Here is a 24,839-nt window from a genome sequence, read left to right as displayed (position 1 = left end):
GCTGGGATTAAAAGTGTGCGCCACCACTCCCTACTTGCCCAATGCTATTTCTACACCATGATCCAAAGCAAGAAAAGCCTGAGGAAGAGAAATGGGCTGCCTCAAACAGTGACTGCTTGAGTAGGGCTGAGGGTGGAGCGCAGCGGCAGAGTGCCCGCCTAGCACCGCAGAGATTTTGACAATCCCCAGTACCACAAAAATGAATGAAGAACGCATGAGGCATCTTGCTGGACTGTGAGGGCTAGTGACATAGCTCAGTTAGTAGAGTTCTTGCGCAGCAGGCGCGAAGCCCTGAGTTCCCCAGCACCACATCAGCCAGGCATGGTGATGCCCAACTATAATGCCAGCACCCGGAAGGTGAACAGAGGAGTATTGGATGTTCAAGGCTGTCCTTACCCATATAGGCAGCTCCGATTGGGAAACCTGAGACCCTGTTTCAAGGAAGAGAGGAAGAAAAGGACCAGAGGAGAAAGGGTTAATTTTCTTTCTTTCTCTGCCCCGCCCACCTGCCTCTACTAGTTATGACTCACGTAATGGCTTGTTGCATGGGACATCAGGAAACCTAACTTTGTCACTGAGCTTTGCTGTGTGACCTTGGATACACTGTTTCGGACCCTCAGATTGATCATGTGGAGCAGGAATGCAGTAGTGAGTGGTCCCACAGAGCTGACCTGGGGACAGGCTGGAAAATAAGTCAGAAAGAGCTTGGGTAGTCCATCCAAGTCACAACAAAAGGGTGACCAGTGTGTAGATCAAGCCATTCACTTAAGCCTCCGTGCCTCAGTTTCCACATCTGAAATGGGTACGGTGGGAATCAAACTGGATGACTCCGGCACAAGTCTCCAGACCGTAATCATTACTGTTACGAACTGAAGGTGACTCTCAGTGAGAACTCAGGAATGTCCCAGGTGGAAGAAAAGTATCATTAGCTCATCTAGAGATAAACAAACTAAGGGAGAGGAATGTTTACCCAACACCAGCAGCGAGACTGTGCTGGGGCTACAGCAGGCAGAACCCAGCAACAGGGCAGGCAGCTGCCTGAACATCCGTCCCTAGAGCCCAGGGGATGGCACAGCCATGAAGCCAGCCAGGCTCAGGGGCTACTGATGCACTTCCAGCTTCCCCCCTGCGCAAACCCAGCCTGTTGTCTTTGGAGCTCTAAGAGTGGAGAAAAAGAAACCCTGGGAAGACGCCCTGGCTCCAGAAGCCCCTAGGTTTTTTGTTTTTTGTTTTTTAGACAGGGTCTCTCTGTGTAGCCTTGGCTGGCCTGGATTCGCTTTTGTAGACCAGGCTGGCCTCAAACTCACAGTGATCTGCCTGCCTCTGCCTCCCAAGTGCTGGTTTTGGTTTTTGGTTTGCTGTTGTGGCTGTTTTGTCTTGAGAGTTTTTTTTTCTTTTATTCATGTGTATATAGTGTGTGCCTGCCTGAGTTTATATGCACCACATAGGTACCCGTACCTGCAGAGGCTGGAGGGCATCGGAGCCTCTAATTGGTTGTTATAGATGGTTGTGAGCCCCTGATGTGGGTGCTGAGGGCTGAACTCTGAACTTCTGCAAGAGCAGTAAGATCCACTGGGCCATTGCTGTGATTGTGAAAAACTATTATTACTTTGTGTACACTATGGGTATTGGGGCGGGGGGGCGGAGCATGCGTGTGTGTGTGTGTGTGTGTGTGTGTGTGTGTGTGTGTGTGTGTGTGTGTGAAGGCACTTGCCTGCATGTGGGTGAGGCAGAGGTTGACTTTAGCATCTTCCTCAGTGTCTCTCTACCTTATTTATTTAAAGGTTTATTTATTTTATTTTTATGTATATAGATGTTTTGCCTGCATTTATGTCTGTACACCAGAATATGCCTGGTGCCAAAGGAGGCCAGAAGAGGCCGTCTGATCTCCTGGAGCTGGACTTGAAGGCAGGTGTGAGCCTCTATGGAAGTGGTTAGGAAAGTAATAGGTAGGCTTTGAAGTAAGCTGTTCTACCTCACTTAAAATTCAAGATAGTGAGCCGGGTGATGGTGGCGCACGCCAGCACTTGGGAGGCAGAGGCAGGTGGATCTCTGTGAGTTCAAGGACAGCCTGGTCTACAGAGCAAGCTCCAGGACAGTTAGAGTGGTTACACAGAGAAACCCTGTCTCAAAAAAACAAAAACAAAAACAAATTCAAAATAGCAAGCCAGACATGATGGTGCTTGCCTTTAATCCGAACACTCAGGAGAGCAGAGACAGACAGATTTCTGTGAGTTCGAGGCCAGCCTGGTCTACAAAACAAGTCCAGTATAGCCAAGGCTACACAGAGAAACCCTGTCTCAAAAAAGAGAAAAGAAGGACGGACAGTGGTGGCACACGCCTTTAATCCCAGCACTCGGGAGGCAGAGGCAGGCAGACGGTTGTGAGTTCGAGGCCAGCCTGGTCTACAAAATTAGTCCAGGACAGCCAAGGCTACACAGAGAAACCTTGTCTCAAAAAAACCAATCAACAACAACAACAACAAAAATCAAAATAGCTGGATGGGTAAGGTGGCTCAGGAGGTAAACAGGACTTGCTGCTGAATTCACTCCCTGGAATCCACATGGTGGAAGGAGAGAACCAACTCCTGTAAGCTGTTCTCTGACCTGCACACAAGGTTACTGTGGCCACACAATGAATGAATGAATGAATGAATGAATACAATTTTAAAAATTAAAATATTTTTGAAATATCCATATTTGGGTAACAGTTAAAAAAGGAAGGAAGGAAGAGGTTACAGAGGGAGGGAAGGAAGAAAGGAAGGAAGAACGAAAAGAAAGAACATGATTTACCCATGGTCCTTCAGCTTCTGATGCACTCTCTACTGGGCAGAGGCAGCTTCTGTGGGGCATCAGCCATTTGCTCTCGGGACTTTGGCCAGCTCAGGAGAGACCGAATGCCCCTAGACCGACTGGCAGGAGCCGGCGTAGGAGCCCAGTTTTCTTGTTTCAAGCAGAAGGGAACCCAAAGCTTAGTAAGAATTGACTAATTTACTACCTCCCTAAGGTAGGCGAAGGTTCTGGATCTGTCCAGAACTTTTTTTGTTGTTGTTGTTTTGAGACAGGGTTTCTTTACATAGCCATGGCTGTCCTGGAACTCTGTAGACCAGGCTGGCCTCAAACACACAGATCCATTTGCCTCCACCTCCTGGGTGTTGCTGGGATCAAAGGTGTGTGCCACCACGACCAGGCATCTGTTTTCTTTTGTTTGTTTGCTTGTTTGTTGATTTTTCATTTTTCAAAACAGGGTTTCTCTTGTGTACCCTTGGCTGTCCTAGGCTGGCTTTGTAGACCAGGCTGGCCTTGAACTCACAGTTACACCTGCTTCCCAAGTGCTGGGATTAAAAGCGTGGGCCACCATGCCCTGCGACCAGCTTTCTTTAAGTAGTCTTGCCCGGACCCAGTGTCTGCACTGGGCAGAGGATAAAATACAAGGGAGGGGCTCCTGACCTGGCCATTTGTTGGCAGCAACCATGCTGAGGAAAAGACAAGAGAAGAGGCAGGTGGCTCGGCCCCCTGGGTAGCTCTCCCTCTGCCCTCACTGTGTTTGTAGGCAGGTGCCCTCGAGGTCTTGGCTGTTTGTGAAGGCAGTTATTGAAACGAGATCAATCTGGTCTCCCAGGTGAACCCTAACCTAGAAAAGAGACAGGAAAAGATGGAGGGGTAGCTATTAGAGTGGTGGGGTCTGGTGACACAGACAATCAGAAGGGAAGGGACATTATGACTGAAAGCTTGGAGCCGTATCCAGCGTGGAGGTACAGCCCATAGATGACTGTACTTTTAGTGAGACACTGAAAAATATCACCCAGATGGGAGGGTTGAACCAGAGAGTCATGAGGGACACCTCCCTTGTCTCTTTTACTTAATTATCCTTATTACATGTATACGATGAGTATGTGTGGGTATACGTGTGCCACCGCATGTGTGTGGAGGTCAGGGGACAACTTTGGAAATCAGCCCTCACCTTCCACTTTTCTGTTGGTTCTGAGGGTCCGAACTCAACGCTGTTAGGCTTTGAGACACATGCTTTTACCTTCTGAGCCTTACCTCCGCCACTCTCCCTTCTGTAACCCTTTCCAGCCACGAGAGCTTGGGAGGGAGTGACATCTCGAACTCTTACAATGGTCTGTAGAAAGCCTAGCCCTTCATACAATAGTGAGGCAGTGTGGCTTTGGGAAGATCCTTCAGTCCCGAGGGAGGGGCCACCATGGAGGGGATTGGTCCCCATATAAAACCGGCTTCACTCATCACTGAGGTTACCCTGAGAAGTCAGCCTCCCCTAAGAAAGCAGGCCTCCCAGACACTGCATCTTTTGTCACCTAGGCTTCTGCTGACTCCATGCCACTTAGCTCATGTGTTGTTGTGGAAGCCTCCAGAGTCTAAGGGCAGCTCTGTTTCAGAGAAACCCCGACAAAGCCCATAGTTGCGGGGCCAGCACCAGGAAGAGCTGACACACCAGGACTGAGACCGACCTGCCCTGCTTGTCCCTTTGGCTTTTGCAAACTTCTATTCTGGAGAATTCTTCACCCTTGGAATGAATTACGGTGGCTCAGCTGCACAAACAACTGTGCTTCCGTGGAGCATCTGACAGTGTAAAATGTGTGTTTGGGGGAGGATGCTTGCCTGATAAGCCCCTAAGAAAAACCTATGTACGGCAGGCACCAAGTCTCCAATGAGTATCCGCAGTTCCAATGGCCGATACACGCTTCCTTGATAGAGGGCTGAACAGGTCCATGTGACTCAGCCAGAAGAGGGTTTTCAGAGCTTATGTCTGGCTTCCTCTGGACCTTACTCCAGGCACCCTCTCTGTTAGCTGACTTTGCAACTTTTCAATGGGTTAAATCGTGTCATGTGCTAGGTTCTGTGGCTCCTCGGAGTAAATCAATGAACCAAGATGGCCATGGCCTCTGTCAGGCGGTAAGGCTAGTCTTCCCAGAGGCACCCAGAACTTCCATGTCAATCTTTTATGAGTAAATAAACCAGTGCTGGCCAATATGAGTCACAGTTTTAAAATCTGCAGGAGCCACTCTGAAGTTATTTCTTTCTGGAACATGGTCTCACTATATAGCCCTGGGTGGTTGGTGCTTGCTGTGTAACGCTGGCTGGTCTCACACTCATGGGAATCCCTGTTTGTGCCTCCCAAGCTCTGGGGTTACCGATTCACACCACTACACTAGGCAGTAGCTGTTGGTTTTGTTGTTGTTGTTTTTGGATTTTCAAGACAGGGTTTCTCTGTGTAGCCTTGGCTGTCCTGGACTCACTTTGTAGACCAGGCTGGCCTCAAACTCACATAGATCCTCCTGCCTCTGCCTCCAAAGTGCTGGGATTAAAGGCGTGCGCCGCCGCCGCCGCCGCCGCCGCCGCCGCCGCCACCACCACCTGACCTTGCTGTTACTGTTTTAAGGTCATTTTCTTTTCAGGACTTCGTGCTTACTAGGCAAGTATTTGACCCCTGAGTTATATACCTGCCCTTTTTATTGTTGTTATTATTATTACTTTTTTTCAAGACAGGATTCTTTTGTGTAGCCTTGACTGTCCTGGACTCACTTTGTAGACCAGGCTGACTTTGAACTTACAGCAATCCACCTGCCTCTGCCTCTCTGAGTGCTGGAATTACAGGTGTGCATCACCTTGTCTGGCTTTTATTGTTATTATTATTATAGGGCCTTGGTGGGTTGGCCAGGTTAGCCCCAAACTTGTAATCCTTTTTCCTCAACAACTTGAATAAATGGGATTTATAGAGATGAACATAAAACTCCTGGCAGAGGAAATGAAAGTATTTACTTACTTTTAAAAAGTTTAAAATTTATTGTTTCTGTGTTTTGTGTGTATAATGTGTGTATGTGCATGTTTATGTGCATGTATGGAGTGTGTGTAATGAAGTGTGTATGTATGTGGTGTATGTATGTGTGTGTAAGCATGCACGCCCTAGTGTTTGAAGTGTGGATGTGGGTGAGTGCTGCAAGGACAACTGTATGGAGTCTGTTCTCTCCATCCTTTTCTTCTTTCTCTTTCTTTCTTTCTTTCTTTCTTTCTTTCTTTCTTTCTTTCTTTCTTTCTTTCTGTTTTGTTTCTGAAGACAGAGTTCCCTGGCTGTCCTGGAACTCGATCTGTAGACCAGGCTGGCTTTGAACTCACAGAGACCCACCTGCCTCTGCCTCTCGAGGGCTGGGATTAAAGACATGCACCACCATTGCCTGGCTGTATTTGGGTTCTTGGGATCAAACTAGGCTTGTTGCCAGGGTGTGAAGCAAGCACCTTTAGCCACTGAGCCCCATCACTGACCTGTTGTCTTAAAATTAAAAATAATGTTTATTTTTAAAAAGATTTATTTATTATGTATATAGTATTCTGCCTGCATGCCAGAAGAGGGCACCATATCTCATTATTGATGGTTGTGAGCCACCATGTGGTTGCTGGGAATTGAACTCAGGACCTTTGGAAGAGTAGTCAGTGTTCTTAACCTCTGAGCCATCTCTTCGGGCCTCATGTTTATTTTTTATGTGTGTTGCTGAGTGTATTTATTTATGTGCACATGTGTGCCTGGTAGCATTGGAGATCAGAAGACTGTGTTGGATCCCCTGGTATTAGAGTTCCAGACAGTTGTGAGCCTCCATGTGGGTGTGGGGAAATGAACCCAGATTGTTTGGAAGAGCAGACATTGCTCTTAACCACTGAATTGTCTCTGTAGCACAGATCACAGCTCCCTGGCTTTCTGAGACATGGCAGCACATAACTGTAATTCTAGTTATAGAGAATTAGATACTTCTTCGGTAGCCTTCTGCTGTTGTTTTGAGACGGGGGTCTCATTTCACAGCCCAGAAAGGTTCAAATGTGACAATCCTCTTGCCTTACCCTCAAAAAATGCTGGGATCGAAAGTGCTGAGTCTCCATGCTTGGTAAAATTTTAAACATATACTTATCCTTTAACTTGACATATTAAAATGTTATTTCCACTCAGGAGGCAGAGGCAGGTGGATCTCTGCATTTGAGGCCAGCCTGGTCTATAGAGCAAGCTCCAGGACAGCCAGGGCTGCATAGAGAGACCTTGTCTCGGAAAAACAAAAACCAAAAGCCTACCAAAATAAAACACTATTTCAGAGGCAGGTGGATCTCTGAATTTGAGGCCAGCCTGGTCTACCAAGTGAGTCTAAGACAGCCAAGGCTAACACAGAGAAAACCTGTCTTGGGGTGGGGGGAAAAGACAGGGATGTATGTAACCCAGGTTGGCCTCAAACCAGATATGCAGCCAAGGATGACCTCAACTTCCCTCCTCCATCTCCCTAAAGCTGGGATTACAGGTATGAGCCATCATGCCTGGCTTATATTCAACATTTTTGTGCTTTGTTTTGTTTTTCTATGCCGGGTATTGAACCCAGGGCTTCATACATAGTAAGTAAGCACTCTACTGCTGGGCTACAGTGACCGGCCATTTGCCTTTTTTCTTTTTTTTTAGAGCAACTCTTCAAAACCAGTGTGTACTTCATACTCTTGGCATTGGTCAATTTGGACTGGGCACATTCCAAGGTACCCAGTAAGGCCATATGGCCAGTAGCCACCATGTTGGGTGGCACAGGCCCAGAGGTCATTAGCAAGGACTCTGAAGACAGTGTGTCTGGTTCAGGCCTGGTTCTGCCTCTTTGCCAACTGCGTGACTATGAAGTTACTCAACCTCCCTGCCTATTCATGTCATTTATGAAGTGGCAATGACAACCTTTCTCATGAGGTCCCAAGGCCTTGTCAGAAAGCTAAGTTGGGACCGAGGACGAAGCTCTCAGTTTGGTAGCATGTTGGTCTAGAATACACGAGGTCCCAAGCTTTGTTCCCAATACCACAGAAGCCAAGCTTGGTGATGCCAGTATTAGGGGAGTAAAAGCTGGAGCACTTAAGATCAAGGCCAGCCTGGGATACAACAAAAATGTAATCAATCAAAGTCAGCATCTGTAGACCAGGCTGGCCTCGAACTCAGAGATCCACGTACCCTCCTGAGTGCTGGGATTAAAAGCGTGCACCGCCACAACCAGCTATGGTTATTAGCTTAGACACCACTTTTTGGCAGGGTGGGGTGCGGGCGTTTGAGACAGGGTTTCTCTGTGTAGCCTTGACTGTCCTGGACTCACTTTGTAGACCAGTTTGGCCTCGAACTCACAGCAATCTGCCTGCCTTTGCCTCCTAAGTGCTGGGATTAAAGGCGTGCGCCATCACTACCCGGCTTTAAACATCACTTCTAAATAGACAATATCGTGTCCAGCTCAACAGATGAGAAAAGGGAGGCTCAGGGATATGGAAGGTGATGGTTCAGAAATAGGCTCCAGCTTCTCTCTCTTTTTTGTTTTTTTGAGACAGGGTTTTTCTGTGTAACCCTGGCTGTCTTGTACTCCCTTTGTAGACCAGGCTGGCCTTGAACTCACAAAGATCCTTCTGCCTCTGCCTCCTTGAGTACTGGGATTACAGGCATGTGCCACCAAGCCCGGCTCTCTTTCTCATTTTAAAATTGTATTTATTTATTTATTTGTATATGAGTGCTCTGTCTGTGTGTACATCTGTAGGCCAGAAGAGGGCGCCAGATCTCATTTTAGATGGTTGTGAGCCCCCATGTGGTTGCTGGGAATTGAACTCAGGACCTCTGGAAGAGCAGACAGTGCTCTTAACCTCTGAGCCATCTCTCTAGCACTTTACATTGTTTTTAGTTATACGTATATATTTCTGTGTATGCACATGCTTGTGCAGGTGTCTGCCTGAAGACTCAGATCTCCTGGAACTGGAGTTCCAGGTGGTTTTGCTCTGCCCAACATAGGTGCTAGGAACCAAATGGGTCCTCTGCAAGAGCAGTGCTCGCTCTTTACTGCTGAGGGGCTCTCTGTCCCTTCCTTGACAGCCTGTGAGCTGACTCTGAGATTCCACCTGCCAATTAGTGTAGAAACCAGAAGCTCCAGGGCCCCATCTGAGTTCCGCAAACTCTTCTTGGTTGCAAAGTAGATGACCCAGTACAGAGCTACTATGGAGGCTGGGTTCCTCCTGCCAGCCCTATCTGGGTGCTTAGGTTGGGCCGGTTGACCCTGTGACTGACCTCCAAAGCCAAAGCGCTTACTCAGCAATGGGCGCCTTTCAGGGTTCTGGCTTTTATAGCCCTTTTTGTTCATTAACTCATGTTCTGTCTTCCTTGAGGACACATGCATCAGCACTTAACAATTCTCCTGTCCCACCATCTCTTCCTTGTTTACCAAGCCAAACAGAAAGCTGGGGTCAGCAAGATGCCTCAGCGAATAAAGGGGCTTTGCCACCAAACTGACCACCATGCGTTCCGTCCCTGGGGATCCCTGTGGTAAAAGGAAAGAAGAGAGGAGTGTAATTACACGTTGCTGTTGTTTTGTTTTTCTATGTAGCTCTGGATATCCTGGAACTTCCTGAGTAGACTACGGTGGCCATGGACTCTCTCAGAGATCTGCCTGCAGCTGCCTCTGCAGTGGTGGGATAGAAAAGTGTGCACCACAATTCTTGGCAAGAAGAAAATTTATTTAATTATTTTTGAGACAGGGTTTCTCTGCGTAACAGCCCTGGCTGTCCTGGACTCACACTGTCAACCAGGCTGGCCTCAAATTCACAGAGATCCGTCTGCCTCTGCTTCCCAGAGTGCTGGGATTACAGGTGTGCACCACCGCGCCCAGCTCGTGAGAAAAATTTAAATGTATTTACTTATTCACTTTACGACCTGATTGCAACAATCCCCTCCCAAGAAAGAAATTTTCAGCTCTGTTTTAGTTTCCTGTGTTTATTTTATGTTTATGGTGTTTTGCCGAATCTATGTCTGTGCACCACTGGTGCCTGCAGAAACCAGAAGGTGGCATTGGATCCCCTGGAACTGGAGCCATAGACAATAACGAGCAGTCACGTGGGTGCTAGGAATTAACCCGAATCCTGGAAGAACAGCCAGTGCTCTTAACCACTGAGCCATCTCTCCAGTTCTCTTAATTTTTTTTTTTTTAAGGAGAGGATAAGAGGTACTGGGTGCTCCGCCCTCTGAGATAAGATGAGAGAGATCATGTTCTCAGACAGGAAGTAAAACCTACTGTTACTTCCTCTAACACTCTAGGATGACTGTTTCCACTACCTCTTCCCACAGCCCACTGCACGTTATCTCTCCTGAGCAAGCTTCCCTAGAACAGCCCCCATGCATCGGAATAGTCTGGTGGGCTCAAATGCTTAGCAAGAGCTGCCTGCCATTCTCCTTGCTTTGGATGCCAAAGGGTGCTTCATTTGAGACTATGTGATGGATATTCACCATGCTAATATGTATCAAGGCTCATTTGAGCTGCTGCGAAAGATTTTATAATTCAGTGCATGAGGTAAGTAGGACATGACGGTGGAATGGGGAGTTGTAAGTAAATAAACAACAAGCAAAATAAGGGAATTATGCTAGCTGGGCACACACACCTATAATTACTGCACTTGGAAAAGTGGAGGCAGAAGGATCAAGAGTTCAGAATTGTTTATCAGCAGGGCGTGGTGGCGCACGCATTTAATCCCAGCACTCAGGAGGCAGAGGCAGGTGGATCTCTGAAAGTTCGAGGCCAGCCTGGTCTACAAAGTGAGTCCAGGACAGTCAAGGCTACACAGAGAAATCCTGTGGTGGTGGCTGGGGGGCAGAAGAAAGAAAGAAAGAAAGATAAAAGAAAAAAAATCTCTTGGGAGTTTTTTTTTGTTTTTGTTTTAAATGTTTCCGTAATAAATCTACATTCCGTGTGCTAAAAAAAAAAGTGTAATAGCTTTGAGGTAGAAAGTGTTGAATATTCTGGGAATTAATAAAACCAGGGCCCTGATGTGGTGGCCCACACTTTAGCCCCAGCACTCTGGAGGCAGAAGCAGAAGCTTTCTACGAGTTGGATCCCAGCCTGGTCTACAGAGTGAGTTCCAGCTCAGCCAGGGATATATGGTGAGACCCAGTCTCAAAAACAAACAAACAAACCAAAAAAACCCAACAACAGACCAAACCCAGTGGATCTGAGTGGTGACCAAGAAACGACCTTAGCAGAGTCCTGGACTGACAGAAGAAAACTAGCTGAAGAGGGTAGGCTGGATGGTGGCGTGGAGGGTACCACTGAAGAGGAGGCCGGCAGTTCAGCAGAACAGAAAGGCTTCTGTACAGCTGAGGAAGGCAGAATTGGAAGAGAGGCCAGAAGATGAAGTGGGTAGGTTCTGAGTCACTGAAAGAATTTGAACTTTAACCTGAGGGCAAATAGATGCACCTGGTGGAGAAAAACATCTCTCAGGCACAAGCCTACCAGATCTGCCTCAAAGGTCTCTCTCTCTCTCACTGAGGGTCAAATCCAGGGCTTTGGCAGTTCCGAAGCACGCACTCTATGACAGCTCAAGCTCTCACTGTGTACAGGCATGAACCACCACATCGCATCCAGCTGTCTATGCCTTCTCTTTCTCCTCCTTTTCAGACAGGGGCTTTCGTGGCTCAGGCTGCTCTCAAGTCAACATACAATCCTCCCGCCAGCTATGTGGTACTGGGGCTGGGACCCAGGACTTTGAGGTACTAGGCAGGCCCCCTCCTATTTTTAAAAAAACTAATTTGCTGCCGGGTGGTGGTGGCACATGCCTTTAATCCCAGCACTCGGGAGGCAGAGGCAGGTGGATTGCTGGGATTTCGAGGCTGAGCCTGGTCTACAAAGCAAATCCAGGACAGCCAAGACTACACAGAGAAACCCTGTCTCGAAAAACCAAAATAAATAAATAAATAAAATAAAAAAAATAAAAATAAAAAACTAAGTTGCCAAGGCTGCCCTTGAACTTGCGATCCTCCTCCCCTGGGCACCAGCCTTCATGCTCATATCTCTGCCTGGCTGGGTTTATGGGAGGGGCTCATGCTGTTGGTTATTTGGGGGTGGTTAACTTTTGTTTTTGAAACAGGGTCTTGCTATGTATGGTGCAGCCTGACTGGCTGGCACTTACAACTCAGACTGGCCTTGAACTTGCCATCCACCACCTCAGCCTCCTTAGTGACCTTAGCTACTTCAGAGTCCCTGGGACTCATGCCTCCTCTGCATAGACTGCAGCAGTTTGCTTCCTTCCTTCCTTCCTTCCTTCCTTCCTTCCTTCCTTCCTTCCTTCCTTTGTTTTTTGGAGACAGGGTTTCATCATGTACTCTGGCTGTCCTGGAACTCACTCTGTAGACCTGGCCAGCCTCATACTTATAGAGATTCCCCTGCCTCTGCCTCCCAAGTGCTGGGATTAAAGATGTGCTCCACCATGCCCAGCCAGCAGTTTGCTTTCTTATACACAAGAGGACCACCCATAGTGGCTTTTTTTTACATCAACCATCAATCAAGAAAATGCCCCCACAGACTTGCCCACAGGCCAGTCGGATGGAGGCCATCCTCAGCTGTGGTTCCCTCTTCCTAGATGACTCTAGTTTATGTCAAGTTGACAAAACACAACAAAAACAACAACAACTCAATCCAACCAGCACTCTTAAAACTGCAGCCATTCAAAGCCCAAAGTGTGAGTACCGCAGATCACTCCCAAACCACATAGAACAAAACGCAACAGGACAAGACAGACCAGAGACTGGATTCCGGTACAATAGTGCCACAAATTTGCTATGGGAATTTTTCATAAAAGACATTAATTGAGAACTTACTTTGTCAGCCATGCTATAAGGGTTTCCTGGCCTCCAAGTTCTTCCTTTCTACTTCAACGCAATGTGTTTAATTATTTGTTTATTTTTCATTGTTGTGCTGGAGGTTGGAGGGCAACTTTCAGAAATTGGTTCCTTCCTTCCATCTTTGGCTCTGGAGATTAAGTTTAGGCCAATCGGGTTTGCATAACAAGGGTTTTTACCTGCTGAGCCATCTCACCAGCACTGAGCAAGGCTTTGCAAATGCAGGAGACCTTCCAGATTCCATGGGTCAAACTAACTTCCTGAATCACAGTAAAAGCATGGTACCTCAAGGCATTTCTGGGTCAGGAACTTTCTAGAAGGCACCTGATCCTAGGACTCACATGACCAAGACCGAGGTCAGGTGCTTTAGAATCCTTTCTGCAACAAGTCTGAAGGCAGAGGCTCAGCCAGTGCCTTAAGAGTCCAATACAGCAAGGGATGGGATAACCATTGAGATGTAACAAGAATAAATTAATAAAGTAAAAAAAAAAAAAAAAAAAAGAGTCCAATACAGCGCTTCTGTCCTGCCAGCCTCCCAGCCCACTGTGGTGGCAAGGCAGGAAGCTCCAATTCCCTATTGCACAGGACTGAGACTGGAAGGCCCAATGTAGAGCTGCCCCGCCTGACCTTATACGAAAGCACAAACACATTTAATGATGGATTCAACAAACATTAACCACCTGCTGTGTACCCTCAAGAGACTCCGGGGCTAGGCTCACCACTTAGAAGCCAGAGCCACGAAGACCTCGGAGATCATTAATCCCATCATTACAGTCGGGGAGATTGAGGCTCAAAGAGGGAAAACAATGAGTTTCAGATCACAGAGATGGACACATAGATTTTATGTGCTAATTTAAAAGGGAGTGGGGTGGGCGGGCATATATTTTCTGGTCCCTACCCACCTGAACCGTCATCCATAACCTAAGCAAAGAGGAGACTGATCTGAAACCCCACCAACATTCACAGCGTCCTCTAATTTGCTAAGGCTGGGGATTGGATGAACCGGTGACCTCAAGCATGGTGGTCAAGTGCTGTACCACTAAGCTACTTTCCACAGTTGACCCAGTCTCAGTCTGTAGCCAAAGCTGGGCTTGAACATGTGCTATCCTCCTGCTTCAGCGTTTTGGATTCTGGGATTACAGGTGTGAGCCTGGACTCACACTCTGCTTCTTCTGCATGAATGGGTTCTATGTTTTTTAAATCCTCAGTACCCAGGGCAGAGCCCGCTTTTGGTCTGGGTCTTTTTAGGGCTTGAAAAAAGAGCTGCGTCCTGAGTGCTATCTGGAGCCCTGGCCGCGCCCATCTCCTGCTCTTTTCTGGCAGCTGACTCCCCCTCCCTCCTAGGCTTGTGTCAATATCTTAGCCTGCCTGGAAAGAGGGAGGAAAAAGGGGCGGGAATGTCTCGCCCTTGAAATCCCAACCACCTTGTCATTGGCTAGGAAGCCTCCAGCCTGGCTGTGGATTGGCTACCGCGGAGGGCTTGAAATGTGGCTGAGCGCCTCGGACACCTCAGACGGACGGTGGCCATCCCAAGACGCGCCTCAGCCCGCCATGGCCCGGCTCCTCCGGGCATCCTGCCTCCTGTCCCTGCTCCTGGCCGGGTTCATTCCGCCGGGCCGGGGACAAGAGAAGTCCAAGGTGAGTGAACCTCCAGGGCGCAAGCGGTGTCCATTTGCGCCCAGGTGTCCACCGCGCGACTGGGAGAGCTATTGCTTCCCCAGAGGTTCTGGGGACCCCACTTCTGTGACCCTTCGCACCTGCACCTTTCCAACTCCAGCGGGCAGAACGAACCCAGGACGCCAGTCTTTCCTGAGTTCCTATGTTCTCCTCCACTGTCATCACGGGGTCCCTTTGCCACATCCAGTTACCTGGGACTAATAGTTTCATTCAGCGGGTTTGAATTTGGTTTTGGTTTTTTGTTTTTATCCCACAGCCAATCACAGTGGGGATGGGGCCATACTCCTGAAAAATTGCTAGGGGTGGAGTAGGGCTGATAGCCTTTTCACTTATCCCAGAGCACTGAAGGCAGAGATCAGTGATTCGAAGAGTTTTGGCTTAGAGGCGCATCCCTTTCTGGGCCTCAGTGTCGCCATCCTCAGGGAGTAGCTGGAGAGGATGGGCGTAGCTGGAGAGGATGGTTGGAAGGCTATGGAACCCACCAGCTGCCCTCTCTAGTCACAGGCCACTGGCCTGCCATGGAGCAACATACTGTGGCTAGAGAAGCCAACCCAGGCCAGGCAGAGTCGTCTGGAGCTTTGACTATCCTAGGCTAGTTGTGGCACCCTGAGCTGGAACCGGGATGGGGAGGCTGAGGGCAGAAGGCCTGGTCTGTTTATCTCCTTGGTCAGGCCTGTGCTGGGTGGGCTCTGCAGGCCTCTTTTCTTCCCTAAGGTAAGGAGCCTGAAAACAGTAGAGACAGACCCAAGGAGAAGCTGTACACACACACACACACACACACACACACACACACACACACACACACACACACACACACACACACACACCTCTGGGTAGGCTTTAGCTTTGAGTGCTTTGAGTTTCTGGATTTCTAAAATCCTCTGTGTCTTCATTCTAAGATCTTGTAAATCCACAATGCTGTTTCCAGATCCTGTCCACCTCTTAAGAGAGCCCTAAGAGTGGTTCCTGTTTTTAAGCACCTTTCTCCCCTCAGCTCTGTAATTTAAGCAAGACAGTGTACCTGTAAAGCCTTGTTTTTTTTTTCTCCCCAGCCCTGTTCCTAATCACCAGCTCAGTAGACATTTTCTAAGACAGAGACAGGACAAAGTTCAAGATTAGGGTGTGGAGTAGGGGATAGGGGTACGGGGTGGTGGACTGGGACACTAGCCCTGTGCCTTCAGTGTGTGGGGGGGTAGCCTGGGGTAGAGGGGGGCGGTTGAATCCTGACCTGGGGCTGCAGGAACCACACATGGGCTGTGGAACTCATCATAGCCTGTGCTGTCCACAGAATCAAGGAGGGGCGTGGAGTTCAGAGCGAAGAGTGAGAACGGTCTAGAAAAGCTTTAGGGTGAGGTGTGATCTTATCTCATAACCGGCTGAGGCTTGTGGCCCATCACAGCCCAGGCACACCCATCTGGTCTCCCCCTCAGAGCTAACATGCTACCGCTCTGGCTTCTGGAGACTCAACGGCTTGTCTTGACCCAGCTTCAAGACAAGGGAGCAGGGAGGGGACATGTGCAGACCCAATGTGATACAGCCACAGGAAGATGTCCTCTTGACTCAAAGGGAGGGGCGACGACAGGGGCGGCCTCTGTCTGGTCCAGTTTATGGCTGCAAAAAGGCTTTGCAGAGCTGTAGACTAACAGCTGCTGACGTGGCACCCTAGTAACCGCTGGTTTCTAGGTGACTGCACAAGGCAGAGAGCATCATGGGACCACAGGCTGCTGCTAAGGCTGGAGGGCCTTAAGTGGCCCTGAATCCCACTCCATCTTACAGTGGCCAGACTGGAATCCTGAGGAGGGGGAGGGATGGGCACATACTGCCAGAGGCCCAGCTGCAGGTCTCCTACCTCTCAGGCCTGTCATATTCACCAATGGGAATGGGACGAGTGGCCTTAGGCAGCTGGCAAGCCTGGCTCACTGTCAGCCCCATCCCCCACCAGCTCTTAACCCATTACTCCTCTCGCTCCTTAGTCTCTTTCAGTACTCTCCTCTGGTCTCCTTGGTGAAGGGACAGGGCTTTGGATTCTATGGACCCGGAGGAAGGACGGTGGCTTTTGTGGGAACTGAGCTGTGAGCAGAATCTATGGCTCACTCACCACACACCACCCTGGGCTCCCAGCATGAGCCCCATTCTCCTCCTATAGAAAACATGGCCGCTGTCATTTCTTAGGGCAGCAAGCAAACAATCAAGGCCTCTCCTTACTACACCAGGGGAGCCTCACAGGCTCTCGGCTCTCGGCCCTTGCTGCAGGTAATCTCCATGACCTGCTGACGCAAGGCTGTTCTGATCCGCCAGTAGTTTCTTTAAGTCATTTTGAGTGTCGGGGCGACAACGATTCAGTAAGTAAAATCGCTGGCATGGAAGCAGGGGGACCTGAGTTCAAATCTCCAGCATCCATGTAAAAGCCAGTCATGGTCACATGTGCCAACAATGGAGGGTGGTGGGGCAGACAGGCAGATCCAGGAACTCACCGGGCAGCCTACCCAAACACTGAGCACACACAAGCTGGGAGGGCTGGCAATATGGCTCCAGGGTGCCGATACTTGTAGCCAAGCTTGATGACCTGAGTTCGATTGCCAGGATCCACATGGTAGGAATAAACTGACTCCTCCGAGAAGCTGTTCTTTGATCTCCATATGCTATGGCACCTCCCACCCCAAACACACAAAATAAGTGAATCATGAAATATTTTCACAGAGAATGACTCGCAATTCTCTCTTTTGGCTTCTACATATATCTGTATACACAAATAGCAAAAAAACCAAAAAACAACAAAACAACAAAAAACCCCAATAAAAACATACTTTGCCTCTCCTTTAGACCAAAGCCCAAAGAATTAAAAAGGCTTGCCCAGGGCCACATAGCCAGTGAAGATAACTGAACCTAGGTCAAGGGTTTCCTCGTGGCCCCTTCTCTCAAAACTATGCAAAGGAGCTGGACCTACCATTGTTTCAAAGTTCTCAGTATCCAGCCAGCTTGAGGTTCTCTCCTCACCTGGCTGAGCGTCAGCTTGGGGTGGGGTGAAGGGGGTGAGACAACATACAGGAAGGTAACAGGGGTCGGGTCCTGCTCTTTGTATTGTGTTGCACTTGTTGAGGCAGGGTGTCCTTATGTAGTCGAGGCTAGTCCTGAACTCTTCCTCTCTTGCTTTGGCCCCTGGTGCTGTCTGCTTTTTAGGGTGGAAGTGATGCCAGCCCAGGCTTCGGAAGCCTAGGGCAGCGCTCTGTAGCCGAGCACTCAGCCATAGTACCTGGGATACTAGACTCAAGGGAAGCAGGGACTTTGCACCACAGTGCAGAGAGCTGTCAGCTGTCGCGGGTGACCCAGCAAAGGCAGCCAGACTCACCCAGCTCGTGAGGCCTGCAGTGACTTGTACTGACCTCCACTGAGGCCCCCACCAGGCTGCCTGGATGGCTCCTTCACCCCGCTCTCATCCTCCTGGAGGCAGACTGTGGAGAGAGACAGGAGGGGATACGGGTCTCATCACCCCGTTCATCTCTGCGGACTGTTCTGTCTAGCTCTGTATCTTCACCCTGGGTGTCCCAATGAGGCTTCGTGATAAGCCTTTCTGTACTCCTGGATCCTGCTCTCACACACATCCCTGCCTCCTCCTCATGCCTCAGCGTTCCGGCCCTCCAGACTGGGAGGCTCCGACTCGTTCTCAACATCTTTACACATCCTTTCTGCCCATCGTCTCCTTCCTGGCATCTCACACAGGCCTCCTCAGATTTGCCTGGACTTTTGCAGTTGCCACCCAATTCTGTTTCTCAAACCAGCCCAACCCAACTTCCTATGAAGTGACTATTGCTAACCACAGCACTCAGCGAGGACTTAGTGCAAATACTGAGTGCCTGTCAGGCCCTCAAGTGTCACAGTTAGGGCAGATGAGGAACTAGGAGAGCTCAGTTTGTGTTCTCTCCCTGTTGGGAGTCATCTGTCTCTGGAAGGTGGCAAAATATCCATTTCCTAAGCGTCTCCACCCTAATAGTTCCTGGTGTCCATCTTTTCTCTCCCAGACAGACTGCAATGGAGGCGTGAGCGGTACCATTTACGAGTATGGGGCCCTCACCATCGACGGGGAGGAATACATTCCTTTTAAGCAGTACGCAGGCAAATATGTCCTCTTTGTCAACGTAGCCAGCTACTGAGGTCTGACAGACCAATACCTTGGTAAGAGCTCCTTTATGCCTTGCTGCTTAATTTGGGGCCAATTCTGTCCCTTGGGCACACTTTAATCCCATGAGGTGCAAGGCGGGGTGGGGATGGGGGGGTGGGGGGGGGAGGGTGATGGTGACTGAGAGACCAAAGTCTGTATCCCAGGCCCGCTGTATTTCCTATCCTCTGGAGATAGTTATGTAAGTCTGATGGTCTTTGGATGTATTCTAGAAGTTCCTAGCTACCCTCTGCGCCCTAGGGCACCTCGGCTACCTTGGCTGTGTGCCTGCTTCCCTTGTCTGGAATAACAAACAGTAGCAGTGGCTGCAGCTTACTCAGGCAGGGAATGCCTCCTCTCCCCCTAGCCCGACCTGTCTGGACCCTTCTCTTGGCTTCACTCTTGAGAATGGGTCCTGCTAGCTTCAAGTTCTGGAGGGAGTTGATGGAGAGGAGGAATGGGGTGCTGGGGTGGATGGTAGCATCCATTCTTTTTTTGTTGCTTTTTTTTCAAGACAGGGTTTCTCTGTGTAGCCCTGGCTGTCCTGGAACTCGCTCTGTAGACCAGGCTGGCCTCGAACTCAGTATACATACAAGAAAGGGCACCAAGGCTCGGCATGTATAAACAACTAGGGACACAAGGCTGTCAGTGGCTGAACCTGGCATCTGACTGGAGCTCACGTCTCCTTAACATCAATGTCCTCTGTCTTTAGGACAGAGTCAGGAGCCCAAGGGAATAATCAGGCCAAAGCTTGATGGTTTCAGGGACAAATGCTTTGGGGCTAAGCAGACCTTGGCCACCTGGCTGGCACCTTCTGGAGAGTTCCTGGATTCTCAGAGAGGGTGTATGTTTCCACAGCTCTGTGCCCAGTGCTTCTGTCCAGTCCTTGAACAGTGCAGTCCATCTCCAAAGAGATGGGCTGGGTGCTGGCACCGTACCCAACTCAGGGGTTCTGAGGAAACTGTCGAGCTGGCCAGGCCCTCTCCTGGGTTCCTGGATTCCCAGAGGGAAGCGATGTGAACCCTGCCCTCCCCCCCACCCTAAGAAAGTCCTCAGCCAGTCTGCCCACCCTCAGCTCACGGACCCAGGCAGTGGGCCTGGACCACTGGCTTTTCTCTCAACCCCTCAATGCCCCAAGACTGGCGTCAGAAGAGGACCTGAGTCCCGCCTTGCCAATGACTCACGGGATTACCCTGAGAAAATGCTCCCTCCTTGGGCCTCCGAGCTTCCAGCGATCTGGAGGGTGGGTTGGGAGCAGGGTGATGAAGCGGGCTCTTCACCGGTTCTCTTCTCTCTTCCTGGCCCAGAACTGAATGCACTACAAGAAGAGCTGGGGCCGTTCGGCCTGGTCATTCTGGGCTTCCCCTGCAACCAATTTGGCAAACAGGAGCCAGGCGAGAACTCGGAGATCCTACCCAGTCTCAAGTGAGTCCTCGTGCCTAGAGATGGCAGAAGCTATGGAGATGGCAGCCACTCAGTCACTCTGCTCCCCCATCCCTACCCCAGGATGGGGTTTGTGGGATGAGAGGGAAGGGAAAGGAACCAAAGGCTATGGGTAACTGGTTGGGCAGCACACGGTGGGTAGAGAGAGTCCCAAGGCAAGTGGGGCTGTGCGGAGAAGGGACCGAGACGCTAAATACACACTGGGCCCGTGTACGTCCCAGCTAGCCCTCCCCTCTCAGTCCCTTCACCTCATCTCTGAGCCATGTGTGGCTCCTTTGGACCCACCAAAGTACATTCTTCCTAGGTATGTCCGGCCAGGGGGCGGCTTTGTCCCTAACTTCCAGCTCTTTGAGAAAGGAGACGTGAACGGGGTGAAAGAGCAGAAGTTCTACACTTTCCTGAAGGTGAGAGTGGGGTGTCTGGAGAAACCTCCCCCACAGCTGCTCGGGCCCCGCCCATGGACCTCAGTGCCAGGGAATGTCCTGGCCATTAGTCAAGTAGTCCCATGAGAGGGCTTGGCAGACCCTGTGGGCCCATCACCCGCTGTACAGATAAGGCAGCGCCCACAGGGGCATCGAGTGGCCTATAGCCTTCTTGTCACCACAGAGATGCGCAGTCAAGTGATCTAGTTCCCAAATGGGGGGCCCTTCCCTCAGAGCCAGGCAGTTTTCCTCCAGGAAGGCTGGGTGATGGGGGTGGATGGGTGGGGGTGGTGGATGGGTGGTGCAGGTGGGTAGGTGGTGCAGGTGGGTGGGTGGTGGTGAGGGTGGTGGATGGGTGGTGCAGGTGGGTGGGGGGTGGGGGTGGATGGGTGGTGGTGGGGGTGGTGGGTGGTGCAGGTGGGTGGTGGTGCAGGTGGATGGGTGGTGCAGGTGGGTAGGTGGTGGGGGTGGATGGGTGGTGGTGGGGGTGGATGGGTGGTGCAGGTGGGTGGTGGTGCAGGTGGGTGGTGGTGGGGGTGGGTGGTGCAGGTGGGTGGGTGGTGCAGGTGGGTGGGTGGTGCAGGTGGGTAGGTGGTGGGGGTGGATGGGTGGTGCAGGTGGGTGGTGGTGCAGGTGGGTGGTGGGAGGGGCCTCAAGGCAGGCTGATGCCCCTCTCACCCCTGCTCTAGAACTCCTGCCCTCCCACTGCCGAGCTCCTGGGCTCACCCGGCCGCCTCTTTTGGGAACCCATGAAGATCCATGACATCCGCTGGAACTTTGAGAAGTTCTTGGTGGGGCCGGATGGCATACCAGTTATGCGCTGGTACCACCGGACCACAGTCAGCAACGTCAAGATGGACATCTTGTCCTACATGAGGCGGCAGGCAGCCCTGGGGGCCAGAGGGAAGTAACTGGTACCCCCACCCCCAACCCCTCTCCATTCATGCAAGGGCTGGGGAGGGGCTCTTCAGGAAGGAACCCACATTCCTGGTCATTCTACACTTATCCCAGACCCCCTTTCTTGTTACATAAAAGACAAGCCTGGCTAACAGTGTGTCGGTACCACTGTGCACACAGTTGACAACTGTCCCGGTATGTGCATGGCTACACAGCCATGTATCGGCCTGCTTGATACCCAGGCATGGACCATCTGTGTGCACAGCTTGGTACTGGGGAATAGCACCCTTATTATTTTTTTTTCTAATTTTCTGTTCCAAATAAGTCCAGGAAACACCCATCCTAGGTCCAATGGTCCTGCTCAACCCTGGATATCACTCTTGGGGCCAGCATCTCTCACATACCCACACTTAAGTCCCCAGACACACCTGGGTTCACTACATTTGCCAGCCTCCTTCATCCTTCCTGAAGGGCCCAAGTCCCCAGCCCCATCCCATAGTGCTCCCGAGAATTGCCAAGACAACCGTGAGCAGGCTGGCCATGCACCCCAAGTCAGGGGTGGTGTCTCCATGAAGGAGGGGCCCGAAGCCCTTGTGGGCGGGCCTCCCTTGAGCCTGTCTGTGGGGCCAGCCCTTAGTGCATTCAGGCTTAGGCTCCCAGGCAGGGACACTACCCCCGCTCCTCTGGAGGGCATGCTATTCTCTCACTTTGTCCACTGGCATCTCTCACACCCCCCAGCTGCCCAGTAAAGGCTTTTCTGCAGCAACTCAGTCTACCTGATATTTCTTCGATGGTGGTTTCCTGGCATGGGAGGTGGGGACTGCGGAGGGAGACAGGGAGGGTGGAGGAAGGAGGAAGAGAAACGAGGCGCACAGGGTGTGCTTTGGGGCCTGTGATTTGGCTTCTCTTTAGGCCCATACTGCAGCTCTTGCTCAGCCACTGGAGCCTGACCCAGTTCACACTTGTCCATTCTCGCTCACCTTCCCCAGAGCAGTGCAGGCTGAGGGTGTCATTTCTGAAGGAGGGAAGCTAAGGCTCACCCCAAGTCCTCTGGTTTCCTGCCCAGAATCTTTCCCTCCACCCTTGGGTGCCCCTGAGATGCTAGCAACATTCTCGGGGCTATGCAGGAAAGGAATGCTGATGGAGGAAGCAGAACCAGAAAAACAACACTTCACAATCGGCCATGAGGACATGAAAAATTACCAGTCACAAAACATTGATCCTCAAGTTGGATTTATGTCCAAGAATTGTGCAAACAGCTGCCTAGCAACAGACAGCTACCTCAATACAGACCTCTGGCACCATAAACATCTAACTGTGGGGGCCGGAGGCAGCTTCAGGCTGGGCCCCTTCACCAGACATGGCTGGTGTGGCCTTCATCCCAGATCATGGTGGCTCTCAAGAGGCTGCTGTGGGTTCAGTAGAGAGCACGCTGGCAACGGAACATCCCATCGTTCTCTTCTGCTCTAGAGACAGAGCCCTCTTCCCATAATTCCTCACAGAGGGATGAGGAGGGGGGAGGCATGGGGCAGGTCCTGCTACTGAGCTTGAAGCAAAAATTACACATGCACATGAACTGGGCGTGGTCTCTGGAGAGCCTGGAACCAAGTCTCTCGAGTTCTGAGAGGAAGGGGTCTTGGTTGCACCCCACTCTTAGTATGGAGCCAGTGGCCTCAGCAACAGAGGGCAGGTCAAAGCCAGGCGAGGCCTCCTTGTCATGGCCACGAGGCAGGGTGCTGAGTATCTCATCGCATCCTGAGGAAGCTGGTGGAGGCCTCATGGGTCGAGTCTCCTTAGTCTTGCAAACAGTTCCAGGTGGGGCTGAGGACGTGGGCCGCCTGCTCAGCCCAGCCTCTGATCTGCCAAAACTTGGGCCACACAGAACATGCACATGTCCTCTACGGTCTCGGGATTCTGGCATTAGATGGCTCTGCAAGATGAAGGTGGAGCCAAATGACCCAATGCAGTCTCACTGAGGCCCCTCACAGTCATTTTCTGCAGACTCTAAATAAACAAAAGTTTTAAAGCTTCAAGATCATGTGGTCTGGTCAGTCTCACAGTCGCACACGGATGTCAATTCAGGCCTCCTCACCAGGGTAAACAGCAGCTAGTTACTGTATGCTACTGAGGGCCAGGCTGTGTCTCTAGGGCGTTCAGCATGCACTCTGCACCCAGCCCTGAGGAGCAGTCATTTGTTACCTCTGTAACAGAGGAGGGAACTAGGACAACGAGTTACAAAAACCTGTCCCAAGCCCCAGATTTCTAATGTTCTGGGATTTGAACGCAGTCCATCAGCCTCCAAATCCCAAACATAAGTACTGGGAGAGGGGTCAGCCCTGCCCACTATGCTACCCTCTAGCACGCATTAAGAGCCCCAAAAGACTGCAAAGGCCTCTGGGGAAATGGCCAGCCACTCCAGTCCCTTCTTGCAAGCACCAAGTCCTTCACCCCCAACCCCAGCCCTCCCCCTCCCCCCAGCTCCTGCGTCGTAGCCTCTGCTTGCACTGCCTCCTCACAGGACTGGCTCATTTCTGCACAACTGTGACTCTTTTTCTAGGAAGTCCCTCATCATGCTATATGGACATGGCCTCCCTGTTGTGCCCATCCACTTCTCACGATGGCCTGCTCGGAGTCCCACAGGCTCAGAACTCAGAGTGAGGACCCAAGTCTCCTCACTAGCTTGCAGCTCCAAAGTCTTAACCTCGTTAATGGCAGACTCTGTGGCCAGGTGGGGTTTTCCAAACTTCCAATTGGGTTATGTCACTGTTTTGTTTTGTTTTGGGAGGGGATTTTGTTTTTGCTTTTCGAGACAGGGTTTCTCTGTGTAGCCTTGGCTGTCCTGGACTCACTTTGTAGACCAGGTTGGCCTTGAACTCACAGTGATCCACCTGCCCCAGCCTCCCAAGTGCTGGGATTAAAGGCGTGCACCGTCACACTCAACCCATATCACTGTTTTATTTTTATTTATTTTAAATGTTTTTGGTTCTTTGAGTTTCTCTGTTTAATAGCCCTGTCTGTTCTGGAACTCTCTTTGTAGACCAGGGTGGCCTGGAACACACAGAGCTCCAGCTCCTTTGCCTCTTGAGTGCTGGGATTAAAGGCGTGCACCACCACGCTGGGCTCCATGTCACTGTTTAAAAACATCCAAGGAATCCACACTACTCTCACAATTCAGACCAGCCCTCCTATCACATTCCACAAAGGCCCACACTGTGGGGACCTCTGACACCCCAGCCTACCTTGTCCCGCTCCCTCACCCCTCCTTATCCTGGCTTCCGCAGATGCTTAAATCAGCTACTTTCCTTCACAACTATTAAAACGCCATGACTTGGATCTTAAATGTTTTGTTTTGAGACAGAGTTTCTCTGTGTAGCCCTGGCTGTTCTTGAATCACTCTGTAGACCAGGCTGGCCTCAAATTCAGAGATCCACCTGCCTCTGCCTCCAGTGCTAGGATTAGAGGTGAGTGCCACCACCAACTGCCTGGCTTTAAAAGAGAGACATTTAAGGGCTTAGTCAGCAGCTAGCCCATGGTGCTCTCACAACAGGATAGTTAGGAGGTAGGCCCCATGTGGGAAA

At 50.6% G+C, this 24,839-nt stretch overlaps 2 protein-coding genes and 1 long non-coding RNA gene across 7 annotated transcripts in view; 1 reads left to right on the top strand and 2 right to left on the bottom strand.

Moving 5' to 3' along the window:
- Window positions 1-351: 351 nt before the first annotated feature.
- LOC311586431 lies at window positions 352-13,093 on the bottom strand. Its single transcript, XR_014775532.1, has 4 exons — window positions 12,646-13,093; window positions 3,450-3,633; window positions 2,793-2,942; window positions 352-431 (listed from the first exon to the last, which is right to left on the bottom strand). It is a non-coding gene; the product is annotated as an uncharacterized lncRNA (long non-coding RNA).
- Window positions 13,094-14,143: 1,050 nt separating this feature from the next.
- On the top strand, window positions 14,144-22,027 carry GPX3 (glutathione peroxidase 3). The gene is made up of 5 exons (XM_084762412.1): window positions 14,144-14,304; window positions 18,363-18,516; window positions 19,807-19,924; window positions 20,247-20,346; window positions 21,054-22,027. The coding sequence occupies exons 1-5, from the start codon at window positions 14,152-14,154 to the stop codon at window positions 21,273-21,275; spliced, it is 747 nt and encodes a 248-aa protein (XP_084618538.1). The 5' UTR covers window positions 14,144-14,151; the 3' UTR covers window positions 21,276-22,027.
- TNIP1 (TNFAIP3 interacting protein 1) overlaps window positions 21,550-24,839 on the bottom strand; it is a 53,899-nt gene continuing 50,609 nt past the window's right edge. For 4 of the 5 annotated variants that reach the window (XM_084762401.1, XM_084762404.1, XM_084762403.1 and 1 more), the window contains one exon: window positions 21,550-23,265. In XM_084762401.1, coding sequence (XP_084618527.1) covers window positions 23,231-23,265 — 35 coding nt within the window. In that variant the 3' untranslated portion in view covers window positions 21,550-23,230. The remainder of the gene's footprint in view (window positions 23,266-24,839) is intronic. The other variant, XM_084762402.1, reaches the window with a different exon arrangement.

This window comes from Acomys minous (genome assembly GCF_964271855.1).
Source record: "Acomys minous genome assembly, chromosome: 16".
Lineage (NCBI taxonomy): Eukaryota > Metazoa > Chordata > Mammalia > Rodentia > Muridae > Acomys > Acomys minous.
Note: the sequence above shows the minus strand (reverse complement) of the source record. Positions and strands in the feature narration are given on the sequence as shown.